The 10,873-nt window shown below is 33.0% G+C and overlaps 1 protein-coding gene and 1 pseudogene across 1 annotated transcript; one reads left to right on the forward strand and one right to left on the reverse strand.

Annotated features, from left to right (window-relative positions):
- The first annotated feature begins 2,018 nt into the window (after nt 1-2,018).
- On the forward strand, nt 2,019-4,450 carry LOC129286227 (adenylylsulfatase HINT1). Its single transcript, XM_054922241.1, has 5 exons — nt 2,019-2,154; nt 2,733-2,790; nt 3,521-3,610; nt 3,911-4,028; nt 4,156-4,450. The coding sequence occupies exons 1-5, from the start codon at nt 2,099-2,101 to the stop codon at nt 4,221-4,223; spliced, it is 390 nt and encodes a 129-aa protein (XP_054778216.1). The 5' UTR covers nt 2,019-2,098; the 3' UTR covers nt 4,224-4,450.
- A 2,373-nt stretch (nt 4,451-6,823) lies between these two features.
- LOC129288312 (beta-glucosidase 11-like) lies at nt 6,824-10,536 on the reverse strand (annotated as a pseudogene).
- Nucleotides 10,537-10,873: the final 337 nt, after the last annotated feature.

Genomic DNA, 10,873 nt, shown 5'->3' on the forward strand with positions numbered 1-10,873 from the left:
TTTGCATTTAATACCTTATCATGACTTGAACCAATGGTGGAGCTACATTAAATTGAGGAGGTAACTACAGCCCCCTCACTTTGAGAAATATTAAAAATTTAGTGTATAAATTTTTTTTCCTTTAGATCATAATATAGAACATCTTTTAAAAATCTTACTTGATCCAAAATATAGAACATTGAATGACTTTTATAATTATTTTTCCAACTATACCATACTTTATTTATTACTCTTTCAAAAGATGATACACTAAAATTTTAATTATCATTATCAAAATACTTAAGTAGGATATTTAATGAAGGTAAAATTAAAAAGGTGTAAATTTGGTTAAGAAATTAAAGTTTCTACTAATATTTTTCTAAATCATAAATTAGTTATCAATGTTTTATATTTTAGTTTGAAGGGAGTAATATCTTATATCCATGGCCTTGAAATTTAAACTACTTGGCACTTGCCCTTAAGTTTGAATATTTTGTACCCTCTGCTCTAGAGTTTTAAGACATTACACCTTACCACCCAAGGATTTAGCTCCGCTACTATCGCAAACATAATTATTTCTACTTGGAGGATTGCGTACGATGAAAAAATTGACACAGTAAAAAAAATCACTATTGTAAAAAAGGTGAAAAATATTTAACTTTACAAAAGAGATGATCATTCTTTTTGGGGGGGTTATAAAGGGATGGTTACCACAGAACCTAAACGGCCTAAATCATTCCTATGGAGCTAGACCAAATGGGGCCTTAATTTCAAGTATGATTATATATATATATACATATAGAGAAAGAAAAAAAATAAATTTTTTAATCATTTAACTTTTAACTCACTTATAACTTAGTTTCTCAATTATGACTCATTGTGACCTAATCCCTCAACTTTTGATTTACCTATAACCCAATCCTTATTTTTTTAATTTTTTTTAAAAAATTTTATCAAATAAGAGGAATAAAAAAATGCTTATATATTATTTTAAAATATCCTCTCCTTGCTCATTAATGTGAGATATAAGCTAACATGAAAAAAATTAATAAAAGTTTAGGAACTAATTTATAAGTGATTCAAATGTTGAGGGATTGAGTTATAGACGAGTCATAATTGAAAAATTGAGTTACAGTAAATTATAGTTAAGAGACTGAGTTATAAGTAACTTAAAAATTTAAGGATTAAAAGATTAATTTTTTTTTATATATATAATCTTTGAAAAAAAAAGGAGAGCCTAACTCAAATACAAGAAATAAAAAAGATGAGGGCTCAATTCCCAAAGTCTCATGATTTTTTGCTTTTAACAAATAATTGTAATCATCATTCATCCACATAGACTAGGTACTCAGGTTAGGGATAGAACTGAAAATACGAACAAGCCTGATCTTTAAAGATTTGGTCCTTATAGGCTCAGCCTTTAAGAGCTTGAGCTCTAAAACCTAATCTTTAAATATCTTTGGAGGGTTTAAAGCCAAGCTCGTAAGCCCTTTTTTAAAAAATAAAAAAATACAAAATTAAATATTATAAATTAATTAAAAATTTTTAAAATTTAAAAAATTAAAATTTTTAAAATTTAAAAAATTAAAATTTTTATAATTTTTTAGAAATTAAACAACACACATTTAGAAATCTAGTAATAAAATTTAAATCTTGATTAAAAAATAGTTCATTTTTTATAAATACACAAATATAATAATTATAAAAAAATAAAAAATATTAAAAATTTTATATTATACACTGATATTTGTTAAATTATTAAATTAATTTTAAAATAAATTAAAATTAATAATAATATAATACGTGTAGGATCAAGTGAGTAAGTCATTGACTTCAAACAGAAGTTTTACCAAAGAAAATAATAATAATAATAATATAATAAGGCTTGAAGGGTTGTCTGAATCCAAATTCTTTTTTATAAGGCTTATCAAGATTAAACTTTTAAGCCTGATTATTTAAAAAAATTATTTTTAAAAAGTGAACTTTTATTTAAATAAAACTTTTAAATTTTATCCTTATTTTCGACTCTATTAAAAATATTTTTGGGCCAAATAGTCAAAAAGCCCGAAGAAGTTAAAACCCGGATCGGCTGCGGCACTGTCAGGAAGCAGCATCAACTATGGCTTCCGAGAAAGAAGCTGCTCTTGCAGCCGCTCCTTCTGATGCTCCTACCATGTAAGATCAGCTTCCCACTCATTCCTCCCTCTTCTTCGCGTCGTTTCTCTAGCTACTTTAATTTGATTTTGCATTTCCAGTTGTCATCGCTTTATTTAACCGAATATCTCCTTGCCTGAATTTTTGTTTTCGGGGTATCTTCTTATCATTTCGCTGAATCGCTGTTTGTACAAAGCCCTAAAATAATTGCTTTTTTGGTTTGGTTAGATTTGATGCATGAACGACCTTTTGTTTTAATATAATCCGCAATCCTTCTTGACAAAGAAAGTTCTATGACCTGTTGGAAGAAGGCTACCGTGAATGTTTATGGGCGTCTTTTTGCTACTTATGCTATAAAGATGAATGCTTGAAGTAATCCTCTTTATTTCAAACTGTCTCTTGCATTTTGATGGAATTTAAAATGAATAAATGTCCCCAGTGATGATGAATATGTCGTGTGCAGCCGCAATCCTATATTTGATTTTCACTGCCCGAGGGTTTGTGTTGAGCAGGATTTTTAATCAGATGTTTATTTTGAAAAATCTGAATACGTAGTATTGAACTTTGATATCTTTACTTCTGTATCCTATGATGCGCAGATTTGACAAGATCATCAATAAGGAAATTCCTTCTACTGTAGTCTACGAGGATGATAAGGTACTGCCTGACGTTCTACTTTTGTCCTCAACTTACCTTCCTTACAGCTTTTTACCCTTTTTCTCAATTTCTTTTGGGAGGTATTGAGTAGTATGTCAACATGCTTGGCTTTTTTAACCTTCATATTTCTATTAGGGAATTTGAGGTATCTAACCATGCTTCAAATGTCACTTCTATAAGAGAAGATAACATTCAGACTAGGTAGGAAACATATGTACGTGTCTACGTGACATGAACACAATGACCCTCCAAAATTTGAAGTTTTCACTTGTAATTTCAAGTTTTGCGTAGTGTTCTGTGGTTCTGCCTTTTTTAAGACTTGACATGGGCCTTATACGGACAACTTGGTTTTTGAGGGTTCATGCTTCATAATGTGGAAAATGATTAGATTTACATTGAAAAACACAATTATGAGGAAATGGCTATGTTTTAAAATCCAGTTGAAATGTTCTAGAGTTCACAGTTGTATTTATTCAGTTTGATGGAAGTCCTGGCCCTCATCTGTTTGTTTCTGAAGTCTCTTATAACATTTTCCTTACCTTTAGGCTGATTGATAAGGCGAAGATCTAAAATGGTCGGAAAGGTTTTTAGAGTTCAACTGTAATTGTGGGAGATTGATTCCTCTCTAGTACTGCATTGTATACGCTGGGAGGGTGATACAAAAGGGTGGAAATATGTATGCGTTTTGTAGAAATTTATGATCCTATTTTGTTTCTTTTCTATTTTCCAGGTCCTTGCCTTTAGGGACATTAACCCTCAAGCTCCCGTACACATTCTAATCATTCCAAAAGTGAAAGATGGGTTAACTGGGTTGTCCAAGGTACGCATACCCGTTCATCCTTTTCTAGTATGATGCAATAAGACCTATTAATTGGGAAAATGTTGTAGGGCCATTCTGGAAAGTCTTGGCTTTCAAGGTTTTGATGTTTCCTGTGATCATGTTTTTATGATATGAGTATATGCTTTTGTATCCCCACTAATCTTTGTGGATATGGGGCGTAAATGTTAGGTGACAAATGTTGAGGTCGCTTTTAGTTTTGTAAAGCCATTGCCAACATCAACATTTTAACTTGGAAATGTTTGTGTTTTTGGACTTTAATGTTATGCCTATTTTCTCCAGGCTGAGGAGAGACACTGTGAGATTCTTGGCCGGCTTTTATACACTGCCAAGCTGGTAGCCAAGCAAGAAGGCCTTGATAATGGCTTTAGAATCGTAATTAATGATGGACCAAAGGGATGTACGTGTCCTTTTCCATATCAATTTGTTTAAGTTGATCAGTTTTGCTCTCAGCAGACACGCCTACATAAACAGGCTTCCTTTTTATGCACAGTTTTCAAATCTAGCTAAAACTTTGTTTTTGGCAGGCCAATCAGTTTATCACATTCATGTGCATCTTCTCGGGGGACGACAGATGAACTGGCCCCCTGGCTAGGATGTGGGAAATGATTCATAGTGAGCCATGGCGCTGCCGCTGGCAAGATTCATTTGGCAGTAATACTACTCTTGGTCATATGTTCTTTTCTGCTGTTTATTAAATAACAGGTTCAAGTAACCACTGAGTTGTGACTAGTTACTTGAGGAAACCGAATTAAATGACCAGTATTTATACGGTTGCAGTGTTGGTTGAACTTGATCTAAAACTAAAGCGATTTCGTTGTTGATGGCCTTCTCTTGTACTTTATTGGACACCCTCCAGTTGCAAGTAGGTGTACAGATATAAAGAGTGATAGCTATCGAGGGTTGAGTCTAGTGAAATAAGTTAGTTTCTCGTAATGTGATGAATTACTTCTCGAATCCTCATTGAAAGATATGTTCATATTTAATGTTCGATCATGTCTCAAACATAATTATCTCAAATAGAAGAATATTTTTGAGCAATCAAAAAAAAAAAAAGTAAATGGTGACATTTTAAGTCTAAGTATGTCTTTGAGTAACTAACATCACATTTTCTATGGCAATGTTTGTGATGAAGCAGCTTTTTTCTGTCTGGTCAACAGTTCTACAAACAAAAGATGTTGAAAAAGATGACGTTCCTTGTTTTCAACCACTTCGAGCAGCATCATAGCTCATGCATTTAGAGCAATAATAAAGGAACCAGCAAAAGGCCAACAGAATGAACTGTTTGTTACTTTGTTATGTCATGGATGCCTTGATAAACACGCAAGTTTAATAAAGACAACTAGGTGTCAGTTTGGATACACCATCAAATTATCTGTATGGAAATCATTTTTTGATCAAAATTATCCAAACACTCTCACTTTTACACAATTAATTGTCTCACCTCAAAATGCTTTTAGCTATAAGATGGTTTCCCTAGCTTGTCAATATCAATTATGTGCGTTCAAACTCTTATTATTTGTTAGAATTTTTAAACTACCAAATATACTCTTGGCATTTTGAGACTTGTTATTTTTTTTATTTTTTTTAATATAAGGTCATGAAAAAATCTGTGCAAAATGATGACAAATTGAATTATGTCAATGTACAAAAAATTTCTATCTCTATTGGGTAGGAAAATAAAAAATCATAATGTCTAAATTATCATTTATTCAAAAAATTAACGCATTTATTTTCTTATTTAAAGATGTAATCAAACATGATTATTTGGTGAGACTTATGATTTATGGAATTTTGTGGTTTGTGATGTCTTCCTCACATCCAAATATATACCTCTGGCATTTGTTTTGATAAATAATTTTGTATGTGTGTTTTTCGAACGTTAATTATATATGGGTTAAATAATTTTATAAATATTAAATGTATCACTTATAGTTTTAGGTTAGATAAATCAAAATGAAGTTAATAATATGGGAACAACTAATCACTTCATTCTTATAGTTTTGGTTTGGTTATAATTCAATTCTTATAATTTTGATTTTGTTGTAACTCAAACTATTAGTGTGTACCCCTCTAATTAAAAATATTAATCATATTAGTCTCTAAATTTCAAAATAATTTTAATCTTTCTAATAATAGATAGAGATCAATATTTTAAATTATTAAAATTATAAATATTAAATTGCAACAAGTCAAAATTTAAAAGTTGAGTTATACTTAGATCACAAATTATAACTATAAGATCAAAAGCTTAATTTTTCTTAATAAATATTATATGCAAATTTGTCACTATTTACCCTAAAACTCATTTCATTCATTAGAGCTCAATTTATATATTATCAATCAAATCTTTAATTATTGTAAAATTGATGTTTAGTATTTAAAAATTATATATTTCTCCTTGATTACATTTATTTGAACTTAGATATATTGATCTATTTTTTACACACATTAAATTATTAATATTAATATAATTTAAATTTCTATAATTAATCATGTATATAAGTTAAATAATATATTTTACTTGTTAAATAAAGTTGAAGAAATTCAATAATATTAGATACAACTTTATCAATATTTTAATTTTCAAAAGCAATGTTTTTTTTATGGTAATTTACACATTTAAAATTGATTTTAACTAAATGATCTAAACATCTTCATAATCATAATATCCAAACATGATTGATTTTTTTCATAATCAATTACATCCAATTGAAATTCAAAAGACCTAAATCTTAAAGAAGTTGAAAAATGATGAAATTTCAACTCTTCAACCACTTATGGCAGCACCAACTGTACATTTATAACAACAATAATAATGGAACCGGCGACAATGTCAACTTGTTACATTTTCTTAAATTCTGAGTACAATAATTAATTGTGCACTTATATAACGAGTGCTTATGCCATGACACATTAAATTTGAACATACCATATGTGAGCTGAATGGTACTTGCCAGTTGCCATGGCTTCTCTTGTGCTTCTTTTGAGGTTATATATGCGCCCAGAAAATGAAATCTGGAATTCCGCTGTTACTGCCGCCTCTCCTGCAATCTCTAGAGATGCTTCAAGTCTGATTATTAGACGGAGCAGCAATTACAAAAAAGAGACAGATGAATTGGTAAATATTCCAGAGGAGCCAAGAGTATGCGTCAACGTGATTTAGTCACAAAGAGAGAGATAAGTCACCCGGAGCATATGTTTTTGCTTCATGAATCGTTTTCAGTCAAAATACTGTCTGTTTTATTTTCCCCGGCTTGAATAATTTCCAATGTCTTCTGTACATGTCTTCTGTTTATTTATGCCTCTGTTTTGGTTTATGGTTGTTGGTGTTTTTAAATTTCTGTTTTTTACTTGTTTAGATTTGTAATGTTCTGTTAGCTTGGTTAATGTGACTTCAGTTTTTATTAAAAAAAAAAAAAAATCTATTCCTCTGTTTTGAGCTTTGCCCCTCATCCCCTTTTCAACATAAAATATCCGGCGTTCAAATTCATTTCTGCATTAGTCTGTCTAGCCGGCAATATTTTAATGGCTTAATGAGTACTAGCATCATCAAGCTTTTTGCCCTCGCACGAACTTTGTTTTTCTTTAAAAAAGAAAAAAAAAACGAAACCCAGAAAAATTAGATGACCTTAATCCTTCAAAAAATTCTTCAACTGAGAATGAATTCTTCAAAAATTGGCAAATTAAATAAAGTATAATAATGCATGCACTTCATGACCTTTTCTACCATGAACGGCAACATTAAAAAGTTGTAACAGTGAAGAGGATGAATGGTTTTAAGCCTCTCCATGTTCAATCTTAAGTGGCATTATGCAGCAGAGAGCATATACGCATTCTTAAGTTCTGCAGTGATCTCTGGATTCGTGCTCCTCTTACGCAGAAAATTGGTGTACCATCTAGCAGATAGTTTAGGTTGCCTCTTCAAATCAGGATCATCCAGATCTATGTAATATAGACCATAACTGGTTTGATATCCCGTTATTAACTCGAACAAATCCAAAAAGGACCATACAAAATAGCCTCTCACGTTCGATCCGTTCCTTTCAATAAAGAAAAGGAGAGTAAAAATCCATTAGCACTCCTGAGTCATAGCACGTTCATCGGAAGTGGAGTTGAGAAGAAGAAAATCATGTTACTTAAATGAATCAACCACACTCTTAATGTATTCATGCATGAAGATGACCCTTGGCCAGTCATCCAATGATGAATTCCGTAGTGTTTGCTGACCTGTGAAGTTCAAAGACTTAGTTACCACCGTACGCCACTTGATAATGGAGGAAGGTTAGTTTTGTTAAAGGGAAACGTTGACTGAGACAGAGGAAGAAGCAAACCATTTTCTTGGATGTAAATTGGAAAATTGCCATAAGAGATCTTCAATAATTCCAGCAAGCTTTTCAGTCCCCAGGGTTGGATTGCAATCTAATCCAAAAGCTTAGTGAGTGTTGGAAAACTTAAGCTCCGTCATTAAAACAAGAGGAACGAAACCTCATTTCAACGCTTACCTCAATGCCATTTGTATCATTCCCAAAACCTGCTACAAGCACAAATAAAATTAAGTACTTGCCTCGATTCCTTTCATTTATATAATTTACAAATTAAGACATGCTTAATTAGGATTTAATGAAATGCAAGTTGGGTTTGTATAGCAGGAAAACAGCCTAGAACTGCCTACATAAAAATGTGACAGCCAAATCCGCCACAATGTCTCTTTCCCCCATTCGTAAGCTGCTGGGGTTGTTTTTCACATGACACGTGAAGTAAAAATTTATTCCTAGGAAGTCAATTGAGCCCTTCACCATATTTGATTAGCTTTAGTGAAGGAAGGGAGCTTCCAGCCCGCACTTCTTTTAAGTGTCTCAGGATACTCACCAAACATTATGGGATTCAAAAACCTGCAACATCACAATCACATGGATACCATAAGAGACAAATTTAATATAGACATATTAAAGAGTAATCATGAATTACTGCTTACCAACCCAGATTGAAGTCTTGTGCCCTTTGAGTGGCGCTTAAATCTTCGGTAGTATTTGTTAGAGGAGATTAGTTCATAGTGAAGATATTAATCCCTACAATCCACGCTGCTGCTCCTGCATTTGGTATAAAATAAATATTACTGAGATGGTGATCCAATTAAATTGTCGTTCGCTCTTGGAATTTTGAGAGGTTAACCTGATACTTAATCCTATACAATGCAGCAGCTAATGCATGTGCTAGCAACATATTATGGGCTGCCAGATATGGCTCAGTTGAGGAATTGCCCTTGGAACAGTTAGCGATAAAGGATGATGAACATCGCTGAGGTGGCAGCATTCCGAAATCATAACCACAGAGCACGAATATATTTGCCTCGTTCATCGTAGTCCAGTGTTTAACTCTATCACCAAATTCTTTGAAGCACACATTCGCATATGTTTCAAAGTCTTTCCTGCAGAACAGCATGCACACAATAGATATGTTTGTCACAACTCAAAGTGAGTTCGTTTTGCATAACTAGCAAGGCAGGTGGCACAATTGGTCTTACACTGCTCTACGACTAACCCATCCTCCATACTCGTCTTCCAGTGCTTGTGGTAGGTCACTATGATGCAGCGTAACATGTGGCTGGATATCTACAATAGGATGACAAAAGTAATTCCGCATATATATTTGAAAACTTTTGTTAATCTTTAAGAAGTTGGAAACTAGCTTTAAAACATGTGTATATGGAAGAGCTTGTATTGGGGGTTGAATATATAATGTTTACACGTAATCACCATGGCTTGTGAGTTCATGGATAAGAATGTTATAATACTCTAGTCCCTTGGGATTGACGGGTCCTCTTCCATCTGCGAAATCCATGAGACAAGAAGATTAGATTGCTCCAAACAAGAAGGAGTATAAGTAAACAGTTTAATGAGACCGTAACTTGGAATAAGTCTTGACCAAGATATGGAAAATCTGTATGCATTTAACCTCGTCTGGCCATCAGTCCCACATCTTCCTGCAACAAGTCAAATCAAGTCTAAGAAGATCCGTGCACTTAATCATATCATAAAATGATTCAGTATTAATCATTCCATAGGTGATCGTTGCATTTGCCCCATTTACGAACCTTATACTTGTGATATTGGTCGCATGTTCTGTCTCCATATCCTCTGTCCTTGTTCTCTGGAAATTTTATTTAGACGGAGATTCAATAACCTTTTTTTTATTGGTTTTGGGATTACAAGGAAGACTAAAGTAACAAAAATACCAATTACGCGGAAAAAGCGATCTGTGAAACATCATCCACAAGAATGTGATAGCATCCATGGTATCAATGGAAGCTCTTGAAATAAACACGAATAAATAAATGTGTAGTGGCGTAAAGGCTAAACAGCTAATGAGCTAATGAATAGTTAAGTATGGTAATTTGTACTATACTGTCGAGGGCGAGGACATCAAGTATACTGGGCGTTCTACCATCTGCATTTGCTGCACCTTCAACCTTCAATACCACCCGAACTCCCATCAAATTCAGAAAAGCACACAAAGAGCGAATCACAATAAGAAGAAGGAAGAACAAGAACCTGATAAGCAGATGTTGCTGCACCGAAGATGAAGTCTGGAGGGAAGTCATCTCTGTTAAGTGAATCGCCAGAAGAAGCAGAATTAGCCACTGCAAGTATAACTGTTGCCAAGAACACCTTCAACCACATTCTCCTGCCGCTTCTTCTACAACTTTCGGTTTCTTCGTCAAATATCGAGCAACTCCAATCCGTTTGTCCCCCATTCACTAGAAAGCGTGATAAAATTGAGAATCCGAACTTTGAACTCTCTGTATTAGTGGTCCATGTGTCGCTCCCGACCAACTTACCTTTTCGTGCACGGTGACGATCACTCAGAAGTCAGCAGGATAGAAGTGGCCACTTTCCGGCTTGAGGAAGGGAGCCCTCTCTTAATTTGAGTTGAAAAAATGGAGAAGGAAAGAAAAATTTCAAACCAAACCCTTCCCTCTAAAATGAGAGGATAAGCAGGGAGGGGCCATAATTTTATCATATTGAGACTATTATATTCCTATTATAATTATAATGTGATAATTCAAAAATGATCATCCTACTTTTTTCCTCCCACTTTGTACCACCATTCTTTCTCCTTTCATTCAAGTTATCGTCTGTGTTGGAAATTAATTTTTTTTTTTTGTCGAGCCTCCCTTCTTTCATTTTATTTTTGCTAATTTTTTATTATATGTTAATAAACTTACTACTTGCTCATACCTTT

The sequence above is a fragment of the Prosopis cineraria genome, unplaced genomic scaffold (genome assembly GCF_029017545.1).
Source record: "Prosopis cineraria cultivar Desert tree isolate PC_DT_omini unplaced genomic scaffold, ASM2901754v1 PC1, whole genome shotgun sequence".
Classification (NCBI taxonomy): domain Eukaryota; kingdom Viridiplantae; phylum Streptophyta; class Magnoliopsida; order Fabales; family Fabaceae; genus Prosopis; species Prosopis cineraria.

What these genes read in the sequence shown, in the direction of transcription:
- LOC129286227 (XM_054922241.1), top strand. Translation starts at nt 2,099, where the DNA reads ATGGCTTCCGAGAAAGAAGCTGCTCTTGCAGCCGCTCCTTCTGATGCT. An exon ending in TAGTCTACGAGGATGATAAG is followed by an intron (nt 2,791 to 3,520) that starts GTACTGCCTGAC and finishes TCTATTTTCCAG; the next exon opens with GTCCTTGCCTTTAGGGACAT. An exon ending in TAATGATGGACCAAAGGGAT is followed by an intron (nt 4,029 to 4,155) that starts GTACGTGTCCTT and finishes TGTTTTTGGCAG; the next exon opens with GCCAATCAGTTTATCACATT.